The 18,970-nt window shown below is 43.6% G+C and overlaps 1 protein-coding gene across 6 annotated transcripts in view; it reads right to left on the bottom strand.

Moving 5' to 3' along the window:
- Window positions 1-18,320, bottom strand: part of SKAP1 (src kinase associated phosphoprotein 1) — a 684,040-nt gene extending 665,720 nt beyond the window's left edge. For all 6 annotated transcript variants that reach the window (XM_044300194.1, XM_044300192.1, XM_044300191.1 and 3 more), the window contains exons 1-2: window positions 18,165-18,320; window positions 2,842-2,947 (exon numbers count right to left, since the gene is read on the bottom strand). In XM_044300194.1, coding sequence (XP_044156129.1) covers window positions 2,842-2,947; window positions 18,165-18,213 — 155 coding nt within the window. In that variant the 5' untranslated portion in view covers window positions 18,214-18,320. The remainder of the gene's footprint in view (window positions 1-2,841; window positions 2,948-18,164) is intronic.
- Window positions 18,321-18,970: the final 650 nt, after the last annotated feature.

The raw sequence follows: 18,970 nt of genomic DNA, 5'->3' as shown, positions 1-18,970 counted from the left end.
AAAAAAAAAAAAAGTTTAAAAAAATAAAATGTAAAAAAAATATAAAAATTCAACCACCTCCCTTTTCGCAAAATGAAAAAAAAAAACAAAAAAAAAAAACAACAAACATTTAGACATCATGAGTATCACCGCAAAAATTAGCTCCATACACTTTAAAACTACTACTAAATAAAATGCAAGAAAAACTATACATATGTGGCATCACTGTAATTGTACTGACCTGGAGAATTAAAGTAACAGGTCAGTTTTACCATATAGGGAACACTGTAAAAACAAAACCCATAAAACTGTTGCGGAATTCAAATTTCATCCCATTTGGATTTTTTTTCCAGCACTCTACTACATCATATTCAATATTAAGGGGGTTGTCCGGGTTCAGAGCTAAACCCGGACAAACCTCTATTTTCACCCAGGCAGTTCATGCTGCGATGCTCTCCTTTGCGTTGCGCTAAATCGCAAAGGCTCTTTTGTTTACGGCAGTGTGTTCGGTGACGTCACCGGGCTCCCGGAGTAGTCGGAAGAAGAGGCTTCAGCGCTCCTGCAAGGGACCCGGTACGTCACAGAGTTTACGAAAACTTCACTTGTGGCAAAGAATTTCCTATAAGAAAATGGGACTTCAGAAGCATGTGGATGTATGTTATATGTAGGGCTGCAGCTAACGATTATTTGAATAATCGATTAGTTGTCGATAATTTAATCGATTAATCGGGAAAAAACACCAAAATTACAAAACAAAGAGATTTATATGATTTTACTTGAAAAATTATGTTCAATGGCCATATTAAAACAAATTGTGGACAGCACTGTTATGGGGAGGGGATCTGTGGACGGCGCTGTTATGGGGGGGGGAGGGGGATCTGTGGACGGCGCTGTTATGGGGGGGGGATCTGTGGGTGGCGCTGCTATGGAGAGGGGGATCTGTGCACTGTTATGGGCATAACAGTGCACAGATCCCTTTCCCCATAACAGTGCACAGATCCCTTTCCCCATAACAGTGCACAGATCCCTTTCCCCATAACAGTGCACAGATCCCTTTCCCCATAACAGTGCACAGATCCCTTTCCCCATAACAGTGCACAGATCCCTTTCCCCATAACAGTGCACAGATCCCCCTCCCCATAGCAGTGCCATAGACCGATCCCCCCTCCCCATAGCAGTGCCATAGACCGATCCCCCCTCCCCATAGCAGTGCCATAGACCGATCCCCCCTCCCCATAGCAGTGCCATAGACCGATCCCCCCTCCCCACAGCAGTGCCATAGACCGATCCATCCTCCCCATAGCAGTGCCATAGACCGATCCCCCCTCCCCATAGCAGTGCCATAGACCGATCCCCCCTCCCCATAGCAGTGCCATAGACCGATCCCCCCTCCCCATAGCAGTGCCATAGACCGATCCCCCCTCCCCATAGCAGTGCCATACACAGATCCCCCTCACCATAACAGCCCCAGCCCCGCTGGTCACAGCAGACTAATCACTGCATCTTTATTTTACCTTACAATGACGCTCCAGTAACAGGCAGAGCGGACGGTGGCGTAACGTCACTCACGTGACGCACCTACTCCGCCCACTTTATGAATGAAGGAGGCGGAGCAGGCGCGTCACATGAGTGAGTGACGTTACGCCGCCGTTCGCTCTGCCTGTTACTGGAGCGTCATTGTAAGGTAAAATAAAGATGAAGTGACTTAAAGTAAACTGCCCGCCCGCATAGCAACGAATTATTCGATAACTGGATTCGTCGGCAACGAATCCAGTTATTGATTACATCGATTAATCGTTGCAGCCCTAGTTATATGTAGGTCTCTCTTGTACTAATGGAACAAAGTCCTCAATCCCGGATAACCCCTTTGAATGGTGAAATTAGAAAGTGCAACTTGTCCTGCAATAAACATATAATAAATAGACATCTACCTATACTTGCTTATATTACACCTACAGATCATCCCCAACAAGTGATACTGCGACCGATAACTCAGCTCAGGTAATTGAAATCTCTTGGCAGGCTTAAAAATCCTCGTTCGTCGGGGGCAGATCCTTGTGTGAATATCAGTGGAATAGTATACTGCAGAGTTGTAAGAAAAGATGCTCCACAATTGTAATTTTATTAGGAATTATTTGCTAAACATGTCAGGAGAGCAGACTTGTTGTTTCTAACCATGAATGTTATGTACATTAAGTTACAACATGTTGAAAAAACCCCTTTAGAAAATGTAAGATGCTCAACGATACACACCTCATTTAACTTCCTGGAAGCCACCACAAAAACCACAACATGTGTGTCTGCTCGCAGTACTGGCAAAAATGCTCTGCGAGTGATGGGAATAAAATGAAAACAAAATACTACTCATACAGGGCGCCTTCACAAGCGGAAGATTTTGATGCAGAACATTGCTGCAACTGAATATGTTTCTTTTATTTGAACAGGGTTGTTTTGGTGGCAAATACATGGATATCTGCAGCGTGAGAAGGCACCCTATAAAGAAATCAAAATCTAGATAAAGCAAGGCTATGCAGTCCACTTCATTGAATAGACAATGAAGTAGATAAAAGTTACCATCTATAACATTGAACACTGCATTCATAGAAATCTTAAATTTTATAGTAAAGGATTATTATTTTTTTTAGTTCAACCTCTTGTTTAAAATCAAATTAAAATAAAGAAAAACATTACTCATCCTTTAAACTGCATCGATGAATTTTTTGACTCGATTTAATCGAGTTATTCGAATAATCGTTTCAGCCCTACTGTATTTGTATTTCTATTTAGTTTACACCAAGCCTCTTGCACGTTATTCTGCAGCTACTGAGAAAATAGAAAAATAGTTGCAGTAAGCAGTTTTACCGGCTGCGAAGTGTCCTGAAATCCAGGAGTATTTCTTCTCCAAGTTCTCTTGCTTTGCTGCTCACAGTTTCATGCTGAAGGCAAGTGGATAGAAAAGACTCCGCCTCTGAAATTCAAAAACATATTTTCAGATCCCCATGACTTGATCTTTGACGTACCCTCAGGCATTTATATTCCATACATACTATTTTGAATTGTATTTTTAAAAATCCAGTTTACATATTGATGCATTTTTTTTTGTAGCCAAAACAAGTAACAAATCACAGAAAAAAAGCCTCAAAGTGTTTAATTGTACGTTTTTTCTGTACAATTCTCCCGTGGTACTGCTGTCAGGGGTCCAACTCTCATGTAGGCTGCCCCCCTGTTACCCACCCAGTAATGCATAATAATTAGGGTACAGATACTCGGAGCAAGTCACAGAAAAGTTGTGCGAAGCAAAAGGGTATGCTACATGGCGACATTTTGTGTAAAGTACTTTAATGCCATCGCAATACAGTTGCAAAAAAATTAACCATTAAAACACATTATATGGCATTTCTTCCTATAGTGTGCAAGCTGATAGATTGCAGGGTGGTCGTAACCATGGATACGAGCAGTGCATAATGTGATGGAAAAATGAATCCAGCCAGAAAACAAAGCAATATGGACAATCACAATACAATTAGTAATACATTAGTAAGTGCCTTGTATTAACTTTCTCTACATGATAAATGCCATTTGCTGAAGTGACACAACCCCTTTAAGACTTACTGGGTCATTTACTATACCCCTGTACGTCAGAAACTGGTGTAAGAAAGCCACAAACCGCAGGTTTGTGACTTTTTAAACACCATTGCGCCTAAAGGTAGGCACAAGTGATGTTTCAACACCGCCCTCTCTGTCTTCTGAAAACTGGGAGTGGCAGGTTGCTGTGGGGGGGGGGGCCACATTCACTATCATTTATGGCAGTTAACCCGTTCCTGACCACCATACACATATATACGTTGGAAGTCGAGACTTTAAAGATGGCGTCCACACCAGGCAGCTGCCAGAGGCTTGCTGTTTAAGACAGCAGACAATCGGGGCTAATGTATGCCATCGTACGTGGATTGCTGTGCCGGGTGAATCTAGCCTTATAGTATAGGGGTATGCAGTGAGCCAGTGGTTACTGCAAAGAGGTCTTATGTCACTGTATTGTACACTGTACTAAAGGCCATGTATATGGGGAAATCAAGCAAATAACTAGGCTTTGGTAAGAGATGATAAGTGGGGTTGCTGCGCACACCCCTCCAGAGGGGAGAGTAGAACTGGTCCATGTGAGGGAAGGAGACAGATAGAGCAGCACTGAAGAAAAAATTAAAACTGCCATGAAAGACATAACCAGAGACCAGCTTCTGAGCCGGAACCATATAGCAGCCACTAAAAGGTCAATTGCATGGCACAAGACTGTGACAGTAACATATGGCAAAGGTTTTGAACTTCACAGCAACTTGGCTAAGCTAGAAGCTTTAGGCTCTCTTCCAGGCATACTTCAGAGACAGATTACTGGTCTGTTAAAGGGCTACACCCGGCAACTGGGTGTTTGGTTCTGCATATTGAGAAATAGAGAGAGAATTTATTGAAAGAGAGAATTCTACCCATGGCTTAATTGGGAAGTTTGTACAGTTTATTGTACGGCAGCTACTATCAAACTGGAGACCCCAAACTAGGGTGTGCACAGAGGAGGGGCGTGCCAGGGAGAACCTAAGCCACCGTGAGGACTACTACCATCTTTTAACCACAGCTGCCACTCCGTTCTCTCACCTCCCCTGTGACCACTGCGCCAGCTATATTATATAACAGGCACTCAGCTCTCACTACTGAGATCAGTGATAACTCCCATCTGTGCAGATTACTGCTTAGTTGCTGCAGTCAAAAGCGATTGCAGCATCTAAGTGCTGTGAGCCATTACTGCTAAAAGATTAATGTTGTGATTCATTGCTAAAGGGTTAATACCCCGGTTCACTATTTTAAAAGATTTACTGCTATGCTAACTGTGATTTATGCACTATGTTATCCAGTAAGGCTATGTAGGGTAAATAGTTAATTGGCAGCCTTAGTTACCGTTGCTGGGTGGTCGGATGGTCCTGCCTCCTGGTTGAGAGTCTTCAGGTGAACAACCTAGAGAGAAGATGTTTGTGTGCGAATGCTGCTGCCTTGTGCAGGGAAACATCATCCCTGTGAAACTGCATATTATCAATAGTCAAGTATACTAAGGACTGACCTCTAAAGGAAAGCAGAACAGATATTTACAGATGTTTTAGGGCTATTCAGGCTGTGCTGGACTAGACCGTAAAAGTAACACACACTTATGGTTTTGGACTTTACTGCACGTGGTCTGGGTAAATTGCTTCTCCTGCCAAACTTCTGAGATGGACCCTAGGACAGCACCCTGAACCTAGAAACTGTATAACATTTAGGTCTCATGCACACGGCCGTTGCCCGGCAGTGGCCGTATTGCGGTCCGCAATACGCAGGCACCGGCTGCGTGTTTCCCGCATCACGGATGCGGACCCATTCACTTGAATGGGTCCGCAATCCGGAGCTGCAGTGTGAAACGGAGGCATGGAACCCCACGAAAGCACTATGGAGTGTTCTATTTTTTGCGGTGCGGACGAATCACGGACCCATTCAAGTTGAATGGGTCTCGGTCCGTCCAGGCTGCCGTACGGAACGGCCGTGTGCATAAGGCCTTATTTAGAGTACACATGTGGTCATTTGGGAAGATTTCATGGGCTGTCTAGAGAGTGAATTGTGTTTTTTTTTATATTTGTATGTTGTTTGTCACCAGTGCTGGGGTTGTGTACACTATGACAGGGTATTACTTCTCCTGTTTTTATCTGTTTTTACCTGCAGTATTATTTGGTCATGTTCTTTGACTTGACCCTATTTTAGCACATGGGAGTTGGCGCTGGTCCTGTATGTTGTCCTGTGATGAGGAGAGTGAGGTGACGTGGTTTAGATCTTGTCCATTTGTTTTACACTGCCTGCCAAAAAAAAATAGTTGCCACAAAAAAAAAAAAAGCCTTTAGCTTTGATTACGGCACGCATTCGCTGTGGCATCGTTTCGATAAGCTTCTGCAACAACATAGTACATAAGGCCGAAAAAAGAATGTCACAAGATTTATTTCCATCCAGTGTTGCATTAATTATTCACCACCAAGATCTTGCATTGATGATAGTAGAGTCTGACTGCTGCGCAAAGCCTTTTCCAGCACATCCCAAAGATTCTCAATGGGGTTAAGGTCTGGACTCTGTGGTGGCCAATCCATGTGTGAAAATGATATCTCATGCTCCCTGAACCACTCTTTCCCTATTTGAGCCCAATGAATCCTGGCATTGTCATCTTGGAATATGCCGTGCCATCAGGGAAGAAAAAATCCATTGATGGAATAACCTGGTCATTCAGTATGTTCAGGTAGTCAGCTGACCTCATTCTTGGGGCACATACTGTTGCTGAACCTAGACCTGACCAACTGCAGCAACCCCAGATCATAGCACTGCCCCCAGAGGCTTGTACAGTAGGCACTAAGCATGATGGGTGCATCACTTCTTCTGCCTCTCTTCTTACCCTGATGTGCCCATCACTCTGGAACAGGGTAAATCTGGACTCATCAGACCACATGACCTTATTCCATGGCTCCAGAGTCCAATCTTTATGCTCCCTAGCAAACTGAAGACTTTTTTTTCTGGTTTGCCTCACTGATTAGTGGTTTTCTTACGGCTACATAGCTGTTCGGTCCCAATCCCTTGCGTTCCCTTCACATTGTGCATGTGGAAATGCTCTTACTTTCACTATTAAACATAGCCTAAGTTCTACATATGTTTTTCTCTGATTTGATTTCACCAAATGTTTAAGTAATCGCTGATCACGATCATTCAGGATTTTTTCCTGCCATATTTCTTCCTCGAATACGATGGGTCCCCACTATCCTTCCAGTTTTTAATGCGTTGGACAGTTCTTAACCCCTTCATGACCAAGGGTCATTGATGCCCCAGTGTCCAGGTCAAAATTTACAAATCTGACATGTGTCACTTTATGTGGTAATAGCTTTGGAACACTGAGATTGTTTTCTCGTGACACATTGTACTTCATGATAGTCATATATTTGAGTCAATATATTTCACCTTTATTTATGGAAAAATCCCAAATTTACCAAAAATTTAGAAAAATTCACAATTTTCCAAATTTCAATTTCTCTGCTTCTAAAACAGAAAGTCATACCTAATAAAATATTTATTAATTAACATTCCCCATATGTCTACTTTATGTTTGCATCATTTTGGAAATGTCATTTTATTTTTTTAGGACGTTAGAAGGCTTAGAAGCAATTCTTACAATTTTTAAGAAAATTTCCAAAACCCACTTTTTAAGGACCAGTTCAGGTCTGAAGTCCCTTTGTGGGGCTTACATAGTGGAAACCCCCATAAATGACCCCATTGTAGAAACTACACCCCTCAAGTTACTCAAAACTGATTTTACAAACTTTGTTAACCCTTTAGGCGTACCACAAGAATTAAAGGAAAATGGAGATGAAATTTCAAAATTTTACTTTTTTGGCAGATTTTCCATTTTATATATTTTTTTTCTTTAACACATTGAGAGTTAACAGCCAAACAAAACTCAATATTTATTACCCTGATTCCGCGGTTTACACCCCACATGTGGTCGTAAAACTGTTGTACGGGCACACGGCAGGGCGCAGAAGGAAAGGAATGCCATACGGTTTTTGGAAGGTAGATTGTGCTGGATTGGTTTTCTGAACGCCATGTTTTTTATTTTTCTGCTGATCGTCTTGTGCAGGGGCTCGTTTTTTGCAGAAAGTGTTGAGGTTTTTATTGGTACCATTTTTGGGTACATAGGATTTTTTGACCATTCATTATTACACTTTATGGGGCAAGGTGACCCAAAAATTGGCTGTTTTGGAACAGTTTTCATTTATTTATTTTTACAGCATTCATCTGAGGAGTTAGGTCATGTGATAGTTTTATAGAGAAGATCATTACAGACGTGGCAATACCTAATATGTATACTTTTTCTTATTTATTTAAGTTTTACACAATAATAGCATTTCTGAAACCAAAAAAATGATGTTTTAGTGCTCTATAGTCTGAGAGCCATAGCTTTTTTTATTTTTTGGGCGATTGTCTTAAATAGGGTATCATTTTTTGCGGGACGAGGTGACGGTTTAATTGGTACTATTTTGGGGGTCATACGCCTTTTTGATCGCTTGCTGTTGCACTTTTTGTGATGCAAGGTGACAAAAATAGCTTTTTTGGCACTTTTTTTTATTTTATTTTTATGGTGTTTATCGGATGGGGTCTATCATGTGATATATTTATAGAGACGGTCGTTACGGACGCGGTAACACCTAATATGTGTATTTTATTTTTTCATTTTTTTATAGAAAAAGGCAATGTTTTTTTTTTATTTACATATTTATTTTTTATTAAATTTATTTTTACTTTTATTATTTTCACTTTTTTTTTATCAGTTCCCTCTTGGATCTTGAAGATCCAGTGGGGCTGATAGTTGTACTATACTTTGCAATGCTCTTGCATTGCAAAGTATAATACTTCCAGATTGCCTGTAGGTGGCAGCACTGGAGGCCTTTGCCATGGCAACCGGATGCTTTTGCAAAGCATCGTCGGGTGCTGCAATCACAGCGCTGCAGCCCCGATGGTGGAGAGAGGGAGCTCCCTCCCTCTGTTAACCCCATGGATGCCGCAACTGCGGCATCTATGAGGTTACAGGAGAGTGTCAGCATAGAGCTAACACTCTGCTGGTGGCGGCCGCCATCACACACAGAATGGGGAATCGGGGGCAGCGCTGGAAAGGGGGGGGGGGGGTCGGGGGGTACTGATTACAATGGGGCAGGAGGGGCGGCTACAAAATTAATGCATGGGGCGGGGAGGGGGCGGATCGCATGCCATCAGGGCAGAAAGGAGATGAGCGCAGGAGGCACAGATCGGCGGGGCACAGATCGGGGGAAGGGGGGGCACAGAGGGGCACCAAGGGCTTGAAGGGTCGGGGGGCATGAGGAACACTATCGGCTTTAAGGCTCTGATCTGCAGAGTGCAGATCAGAGCCTGAAACCGGCATTTTAACACTGCCGCGATCTGATTGGTTAGTCTGCACAGACTAACCAATCGGATCGATTGCCGGCAAGGGGCCACTCTGATTGGTCCCTTGCCAGCATTACTGCACTGTATGCTGTCCGTGACAGCATACAGGGCAGGGGCAGAAGCTTTAATCCAAGCGCTTTGCAGCGCTTGGATTAAAGAGCTGCCAGAACGTATATATACACGTGGTAGCTGCACGGGGTATGTGCAGCTATCACGTATATATACAGATTGCGGTCGGGAAGGGGTTAACCCAATTTTAGTCGTTTCTGCAGTCTCCTTAGATGTTTTCTCTGCTTAATGCATGCCAATGATTTGGCCCTTCTCAAACAGGCCAACATCTTTTCCACGACCACGAGATGTGTCTTTTGACATGGATGTTTAAGAAATGAGAAGGAACTCATTGCACCAGTTGGGGTTAAATAACTTGTTGCCAGCTGAAAGATAATCGCCCATGCAGTAATTATCCAATAGGAAGCTCATTTGCTTAGTTAGGCCTAGTTCACACGAACGGTTTTTTTTGTGAGTGTACGGGCCGTTTTTTTGTGTTCCGTTTACGGTCCGTATACAGATCCATTAATTTCAATGGTTCTGCAAAAAAAACTGAATGTGTTCCGTATGCATTCCGTTTCCGTATTTCCGTTCCGTTGAAAGATAGAGCTTGTCCTATATTTGGCCATAAATCACGGGTCGTGGCTCCATTCAAGTCAATGGGTCCGCAGAAAAAACTGAACACATACGGAAATGCATCCGTTTGTCTTCCATTTCCGTTCCGTTTTTTTCTGAACCATCTATTGAAAATGTTAAGGGCCAGCCCAATTTTTTCTATGTAATTACTGTATACTGTACATGGCATACGGAAAGGAAACGGAAACACAACGGAACTCAAAAACTGAACAACGGATCCGTGAAAAACGGACCGCAAAAAAACAATAAAAGCCATACGGTCGTGTGAACTAGGCCTTAAATCCAGTTTGCACTGCACATATTCTCACTATTGATTTGATGTGTGGCCATGTGGATTTGGTGCATCCATACTGATGCACCATCACACTTGGTGCTCACTTATTTTTCACTGTATAGCTTGTTGTTGGCACAGATTTGTGCTTTCACGGGCACATTTTTCACTTTAGCCCCTTACATTTATTATGGTGCTCACATCATTGTACGCTTAATTTCTTTATTAAATTTTATTCACACTAGTAACTCTTCCTACACACATCGATTATTAATATTTTGTATTTTTATGTGTTTTTGTAATTTTTTGTAAATTTTTTGCCTTTTATTTTATTGATATTTATAACTAATTGTGACGAAACCAACCTCACCACGGTGTTTTGGAGGAGGCTGTTTGCCAGCCTCCTGCCCTGGGATTACGGCCCTTTGAGATACTTTTACTAACTTTTAAAACCCCTGAACCTATTCAAGTGAATTTTGGATGGGTTTGTCCCAAAGTTATACTGGTTGGGTTGATGTGGGTTATGTGTATGTACAATGTAGGCTCACAAAGTTGTGGCAATTTATGAGAGGTGTAACTTTTCAGCTTAGGAGATAGTTCGGCGATACAGAAATTGACTCAATTGTCTCCTAGACAGAGGGGAGGAATATGCTGGATGTGTTTCTATTGTCCCATTGTGCCATTGTCCCATTGTGTGTTTAAATGGTGATTTCCGTCCTGTTGTCTCCACATGTGTATTGGCGATTTCCCTTTGTCCTGAGAGATAATTGGATTGCTCCTCGGGTGTCTCCAGGGCAGAGAGGAGGAAACCATGATGCATTGTGGGGATGTGTTGTGTCTGTATCCTGAATTGCTACATATCTGTCCTGTGTCGCAGTCTCCCTTCTGGTCCCCTAGGGGCGTGAACGATTGGTTGCTGTACTTACATTGTATGTGTTGTAATATATTGATTGGTTGTATTTCAAAACCCTGTGGGCAGTACTATGTTTGTGGTTTGTGAATAAAAGGAGGCTGTACGTGCAAGTACAGCGAGTTCCTGTTTTATCCTTCATCATGTTGAGACTGGTGTTTGGATAACTGATCAAAACTGGGGGATTGCTATAAGCTGAAGATTTGCTATACTCCCCTGGCATAACTACTAGCTCTTGTAAGAGCTGTTCCTGCTCTCGGGATTTAGGAGAGGTTCACCCACTGGAGCCTGGAGCCTTGTCGTAGGTCCAGGGTGGGTAGGAGACGGTGAGACCTCAACCAAGCTTCGGCGGTTCGTGGGGTCTGCAGTGCGTACGGTGTCAAGTGGATAGTGGGAGGAGCAGGCGCGTGACGTCAGTGAGTCGCCGTCCGGTGGGCGATATATCGCCTGGCGTGCGGTGCCCCTCTTCCGGACTCCGGGGGGCGCATACACCCACCAGCGTCTAGGCAGGGATTCAGGCGCCATATAGTTAGATGCGCCTACTCATTATTTTCAATATACAGGTGAGATTGGTCAGCTAATGGCTCTTCAACCTATTATAAGCAGGTATAGATTATGTTTAAATGTTTGGGCCAATGAATTACCCTGTTTTGTGATCTGTTTTGCATGCTGAGCTCTATATATACCCAGCACCAGCACTTTGCTACTATTACCCCTTGAAAAAGCAGCACGCGAAACGCGCGTCGGGGAGTGGACTGGTGGTGCATGTATTTTGTTGGGGACTATCTTGCGGTCAGAACTATTGTGCAGTCCTGTTTGGCTTTTCAGCAAGTCCCACCAACTTTTGGTGATGCACATTTACCTTTAAGGCCTCCTTCACACAGGCGTCATGGATTTGGGCCGGATAAGATGCGGGTGCGTCGCGCGGAAAATTTTTCCGCGCAAGTGCAAAACATTTTAATGCGTTTTGCACGCGCGTGAGGAAAAATCGGCATGTTTGGTACTGTGTTGTGTAGATTTTATTATTCTCCCTTATAACATGGTTTTAAGGGAAAATAATAGCATTCTTAATACAGAATGCTTAGTAAGATAGGGCTGAAGGGGTTAAAAAAATATATATAAAAAATAATTTTAACTCACCTAAGGCTACTTTCACACTGGCGTTTCTGGGTCCGCTTGCGAGATCCGTTTCAAGGCTCTCACAAGCGGCCCAAAATGGATCAGTTCAGCCCCAATGCATTCTGAATGGATAAGGATCCGTTCAGAATGCATCAGTTTGGCTCCGTTCCGCCTCCAGAGCGGAATGGAGGCTGACACCAAAACGCTGCTTGCGGATCCGTTCTGACTTACAATGTAAGTCAATGGGGATGTATCCTTTTACACTGACACAATATGGTGCAACTGTAAACGGATCCATCCCACATTGACTTTCAATGCAAGTCAGAACAGATCCGTTTGACTTACACTTAGATTTATTTTATTTTTTTACAGAGTAATGGATGCCAGCGTTTGCATTATAGGTGCGGATCCGTCTGTGCAGATACCAGACGGATCCGCACCTAAACGCAGGTGTGAAAGTAGCCTTAATCCGATTGTTGGCACAACCCGGCTTCTCTTCTGTCTTCTTTACTGTGCAGGAGGAAAATGACCTGTGGTGATGTCACTGTGCTCATCACATGATACATGGTGATTGATCATGTGATGAGCGCAGTGACATCACCACAGGTCATTTTCCCCCTGCACAGCAAAGAAGACGACAGAAGAGAAGCCGGGCTGCACGAACAAGTGTATTAAGGAGAGTTAAATTCTTTTCTTTTTTAACCCCTCCAGCCCTATTTTATTAAGCATTCTAAGAATGTTATTTTCCCTTATAACCATGTTATAAAGGAAAATAATAATGATCGGTTCCCTATCCCGATCGTCTCCTAGCAATCGTGTGCAAAAAAAATAATAATAATAAAAAATGCACACGCACGGAAATCTCGCCCGTGTGAAAGAGGCCTAAGGGTTGTACCTGTTGATTTTGTATAAGATGATCTATTGATAATTTGATATTCTATAGTGTGCCATAACAACGGTGCCAGGTATATCTCCTTATTTACATTTATCTTTTAACTAGTGCAGCCTATGAACTTGTTAGCTGACCTTAACGATCATGATCCTTATTTATATTGCTGACTGCATGTTTGCACTTGCACTTTATTAGATAGCCCATCAACCAGGGGTGTAGCTAAAAGATCATGGGCCCTGGTGCAAGAGTTCAAAATGGGTCCCCATTTCCTCAGTGCTTTGTGGCCAGTGGCAGAGAAACACATAGCCATTGTGCTGCCTGAGGCAAAAACTGAAATGGCACCCCTCATGCCAAATTCCTGATCTACACCCTTCCCTCCAGCCAGAGGTATAACTTGAACAGCATGCACTTTCAATAATACTGGTGTATTCCTATGCAGCACAAGAGTCTGGGCCCCCTCGGGCTCCTGGGCCCGGTAGCAACTGCTACCTCTGCCTTCCTATAGCTACGCCCCTGCCATCAACCATGCACCACCAGCCCTATTGCTTTTTAATCTTCATTTTAATAGTGTTTTGCCAATCATGTGATTTAAAGTGATAGTAATAAAATTATGTCGTGATTGATTATACTTTGTGTTGGTATATTATTTCATATAATATAGTGATGATTCATATATCCTTTTTGGTGTTCATAATTTGCTTATATATGGGTCTATTACATTTATTTGGGAATTTGTTTTGGTGTTTCATTTATGTCTAGAGAGAGACCTACAGGGGAACATTACAATGTTGATCCCAATAGTCGCCTTCTGGAGAATTACTGCCTTGTGAAGTACTTAAAACAGTGCCCATTGTTTATATTTGTACTGCAACCCCCACCACTTATTCAGTACAGAGTACCTTCTAATCAAGCGGGCCTGATCATTGCTTCTCCATCCACCATTGCCCCTGTCCTCCTGCCTTGCACGCTGCCAACCATCCACCATCAAGTGCACCTTAGCCACCACAAGGCAGGAGTCCCAAGCCCAGGATATGCCCCTCTATGGACTGCCCACAAAGCTGGAGCTATAATTAGCCACTGTGAGGACTACAACCACCCTTGCTGCCTCAGCCACCATATCCATCTTCTCTACTTTTTTTCACACCTCCCCTGGGGGCTGGCGCATGGCATGTGAGATTAGGCAGAGGGAGCTCCCTCTGTCTCCTAATCTGCACCTCCTGAACACAATCGTGGGGTGCCGACTACTTGGCATGGCAGCTGGGGGCCTTCTGAAGGGCATCACTCCTGCCATACCCCGGCTGTTAATATACTGTATGCTGCCTCCAAAAGGATGTTGTAGCATGCCTGTCAGAACTACTATGGACTGTAATATAGGAGTTATAGTGCATAGTAAAAGCAATCAAAGCACTGAGTTCTAGTCCCTAAAGGGAACAAAAAAGTATAAAAAGAAGTTCAGTAAAGTTTTTCACAAAAGTCTTAAAAATACATAACATTACATTTCTCAAATATAAAAGAACAGATAAGCACAATTGGCATTGCCACGCCCGCAGCCATCCAATCCTATAAAATATTTAATTAAATTACGGTAACCTCGACAGTGTTTTTTTTTTTGAGCTCTCACCTTACGTTAGGAGCATCCTTCTGCAGTCCGAGTGCTTAAACTGAAATCTTCTCCTGTCATCACTGACATCAGTATAAAGCTCTATAAAGCTGCGATTGGCCAGCGCTCCAGCCTGGGAGAAGGAGACGCTGGCAGGCTCCTCCCAGTTGAGCCGAAAATCTGAACATAACGGAGCCTATACCGGGAGAACGGAGCGGCGCCCAGGGATAATAGTAAGTGCAGGGAGATCCCTGGGCGCCGCTCTCCATGTCTGTATGCTTAGGCTACTTTCACACTTGCGTTCGGAGCGGATCCGTTTGGTGTCTGCACAGACGGATCGGCTCCTATAATGCAGACGATGGGATCCATTCAGAACAGATCTGTCTGCATTATATTTCAGAAAAAAAATCTAAGTATGAAAGTTAGTCAGACGAATCAGTCCAGACTTTACATTGAAAGTCAATGGGGGACGGATCCGTTTGAAATTGAGCCATATTGTGTTAACTTCAAACGGATCCATTGTAAGTCTGGACGGATCCGTTTGGCTCCGCACGGCCAGGCGGACCCCCGAACGCTGCAAGCAGCGTTCGGGTGTCCGCCTGCTGAGCGGAGGCCAAACGGTACCAGACTGAGGCATTCTGAGCGGATCCACTCAGAATGCATTGGGGCCGCTTGTGAGAGCCTTCAAACTCACAAGCGGAACCCCGAACGCAAGTGTGAAAGTAGCCTTAGTTTATATTTTTTATTGTAGTGAAAGGTCCTCTTTAAGTCTCTGTCATACTGTGCCCCCCAGAAATATTAATGCCTTTATTAGTGCGGACCAGAATTAGTAATGCCCTCATTAGTGCCCCCAGCATTAATAATGCCCCTATTAGCACCCCCCCAGTTCCGTGGGGCCGCAAAAATTATGAGTGCTGTCCTATTCTTGTCCATTTTGCGGACAAGAATAGGCATTTCTATAATAGGCCTCCTGTTCCGTAAATTGCGCCATTCTCAGCTTTTTTTTTTTTTCCAAAAAAAAAAAAAAAAACTCACCTCCTCCATTTGATCACGCCACGGGAACACACTTACTGCTGACTGGAAGCTTAAGACAGGACTTGCGCTCCAGCAGGATGACGTCTCGCAGGTCCTGTCCTTCAGTCAGCAGCGAGTAATCCCCGCATCGTGATCAAATGGGGGAGGTGATTTTTATTTTAATTTATTTTTTATTACCCACAAGTGGGGGAGGGTTAAAGGCTGTACCAATGAGTGCTCATTAGTAACAGTCCTTATAGGAAAATACCGGCAATTAATATTGGCGGTAGAAAAAAAAATTACCGGCACCGGCACCGGCCTTGCCAGTGAGATACTGGCTGGGTGGCAACCCTACGCTTCGCGCATTATGACTTACAGTTATGTCATAATGCTTCAGGGGATGTATGGAGTGAGCCTCTGCAGCGGTCCCACTCCACACACGGCGGGTGCTTGCACCCGTCCGCACTAAAGTGAAGCGGCGATCGCGCTGCCCCGGTCATTTAACCCCTCAAGTGCCGCGATTAATGTTGATCACGGCACTGTTGAGTGAAGGCAGTGGGATGCGGCTTCCTTTGCCTTCTGATCAGAGCCCACGCAGTGAAATCTCCCCCCCTTTCCAACTTTTATATATAAACAATAAAAAAAAAAATTAAAAAAAACATATATTAGGCATCAGCAAGTCTGAAAATGTCTGAACTATTAAAAATATTTTTTATTCCTTTACGGTGAACACAGGAACAGGAGAAAAAAAAATGTATGTGCGATTCACCATTTTTTTGTCATCTTGTCCCCTCAAAATTTAAATAAGTGATCAAAAATACATATATACCACAAAAACGGTACCAATAGAAAAAATACAAAAATTCATTATGCAAAAAAACTGTTCTGTAGACTGAAATATAAAAAAGTTATGGCTGTCAGAATTTGGCAACTCAAAGAAAATTTGTCATCACTGCATTTGTATTGAGCCGCAGAATAAGGAGATCATGTCATTTTTAGTGTACAGTGAACGCTGTGATGTCAAAACCCCAAAAACATTGGCGGAATTCTAGTTTTTTTTCAATTTTCTCCCATTTTCCAATAAAAAATATGGTAAATAAAAAATGGAAGCATTAAAAAAAATGCATCTTGCCCTGCAAAAAATCCCTCTTATGGCTAGGTGAAAGGAAAAATAAATAAAAAAGTTATCGTAATTGGAACGTGGTAATGAAAAATCCAAAATGCAAAAATGAAAATAGGCTTTGACACCATAGGGTTAACTAGATGTAGATTGTTGGTACCGATTGCTTCAGTTTTCTTCACTCCTTCAGATGCATTCTGAATAGAATCTGGACGGAAAACACGCACACACTGAACGCAAACACAGAAAAAAAAGCTGACTGAACTTGTGTGCAAAACCATCAGCTTTTCCCTGAGCAGAGCCTGACACAATCCGTATCGCTCATGTGAAAGGGACCTAGGGGGGCATACACATGACAGTTAAAAATAAAATAAAAAGCCATTAAAAACAGATACACTGTCAGTTGTTCATGGCCATTTTGCATCAATGTGGGCATCCATTTTCTGGAAGGCTTTCTGTTTTTAATGGCAGTTTTGTGATGTCACCTCGCTGGGAACATCAGGTTCTGCTGCAAGTATCCCCGCACATGCAAGTGGATGAGGTGTTTTTTTTTGTTTTGTTTTTTTAAACCTTTGTTTTAACATGGTGTACCCGGCTGTTAGAGGGGCACACTCCTGTCCCACAGATTTCAATAGGCCGTGTAAATAAGCCCCATAGACCTAGAAAAAAAGCCGTTTTTCATGTTCATGTGAATGAGGCCTCAGTTTAGGCACAACAGCATTTAAAAAGACTTTCACGCCAGTTTCTGATGTGGGTGGAGTCCTAGTAATTGACCGCCAATATGTCATTATTACTGCGCAGTGCAAACCATAAAAACAAAACCCTAAAACAATGGGGGAATTGTGCTGTTTTTTTTTTTTTTTTTTTATTTGCACACCACCAAGATTCAGTATATTCACCTGATGTACCCTGAAAATAATATATCTTGCCCCCACATAAAACAATCCCTTATAGGGCTAACAAGAGTTTCTCCAGTGCCATTCTCTGTGGCGCAGGTCCGGTCCTCCCGCAGGGGGCGCCCTACCATCCAGCACATGACCGCAGCAGTCACTCTCCTCAGCCGTGTATTTTTGGCTATTAGGCTAGGTCTACACGACGACATGTGCAGCGCGACACACAGTTGTGCCCTATGTCGCGCAACAATTTTTATACTGATAGTCTATGGTGTCGCAGTGCGACGCGACAGTCGCAGAAAAATGGATGGATGGATTTTTTGCGACGCAGTGCGACACCATAGACTATCATTACACGACATTGGTGCGACAAATGTCATCGTGTAGACCTAGCCTTAGAAGGTTTGTCCAAGATTTTTTATTATATCACAACCCCTTTAGATCAGAGAAACTACCTGTAAAGTGTCCTCCTGACACAATTATTACATACAGAGCAGTTATGTGGATACTTAGGTTTTACCTCAGAATAACACCCCCCCCCCCCCCCCTTCCTCACTATAACCTGACAACTTTTCATAAAATGACTGCCTCTACACCATACCACCTATTATGACAAGTGCCATTAATAATTATTAGTGGAAATCCCACGTCCCCCTCCCTCCTCCTGGTCAGTCACCTCGCAGAAGAATGACAACGTCCCGGGGTATATCCGTGCGCTGCGTCATTATGTCAGGCTGTGAATGGCACCTCCGACAGCTACATCAAGTAAGAGGGGGCGTGGTCAGAAGCAGGCGGGAAATGTCTCATCCGAGCATCAGAGGCTGCACGCAGCAGGATGTGTGACACAGGTAGAGCGCAGACTGAAAGAATATAGTGCAGTTCAGTCACTCACACTGTATATGTCTTCTGAAACATTTTCTCTAACCACAAACCACGTTGTCACTGAACCACATAGGGAAGGTGGCAGGGACTGCGGGGGTTAAACAATTTGAATGCTGTGGGGGCTGTTTCCTTCTTATCCCCAATGGCCGGGTGTTCTCTGCCTCTCAGCAGGATAGAGCCTGGTACACGCAGCAGTCGGCTGTGTCTTCTGGAGCTTCAACACTGCAGCGCCCCCTGCCTGTGCTATCCCCAGTCCTGGGGTGGAACTAGGTGTGAGACTCTTGCAGTTGTAGCTAGTGATGCCCATCCCCCCTCAGTGCCTCCAGTTCCCTTGATTGATATTTCCCCTGAGGGCAGTGGGGGAGGAGATGTGATGAGGATTTAACCCTTAGGACTGGTGTGCAGTGGAAGCCCCAGGTGTAGTATGGCTGGTGTCCCTGCACAGTTAGGCTGTCCAGGTAGCCCTCTGCTGGCTCAGACACGTTACTGCATGCCTCCTGCACCATTTAGGCTCATGTTATACCTGGTACTGGTGCGCATGGAGTAAGCAGCACAGGTAGTTCCTGTCCCCTTTCCAATTTTTGTGTTGTAGTATCTGAG

This window comes from Bufo gargarizans, chromosome 6 (genome assembly GCF_014858855.1).
Source record: "Bufo gargarizans isolate SCDJY-AF-19 chromosome 6, ASM1485885v1, whole genome shotgun sequence".
Classification (NCBI taxonomy): domain Eukaryota; kingdom Metazoa; phylum Chordata; class Amphibia; order Anura; family Bufonidae; genus Bufo; species Bufo gargarizans.
This window is presented reverse-complemented; position numbering and strand designations above follow the sequence as displayed.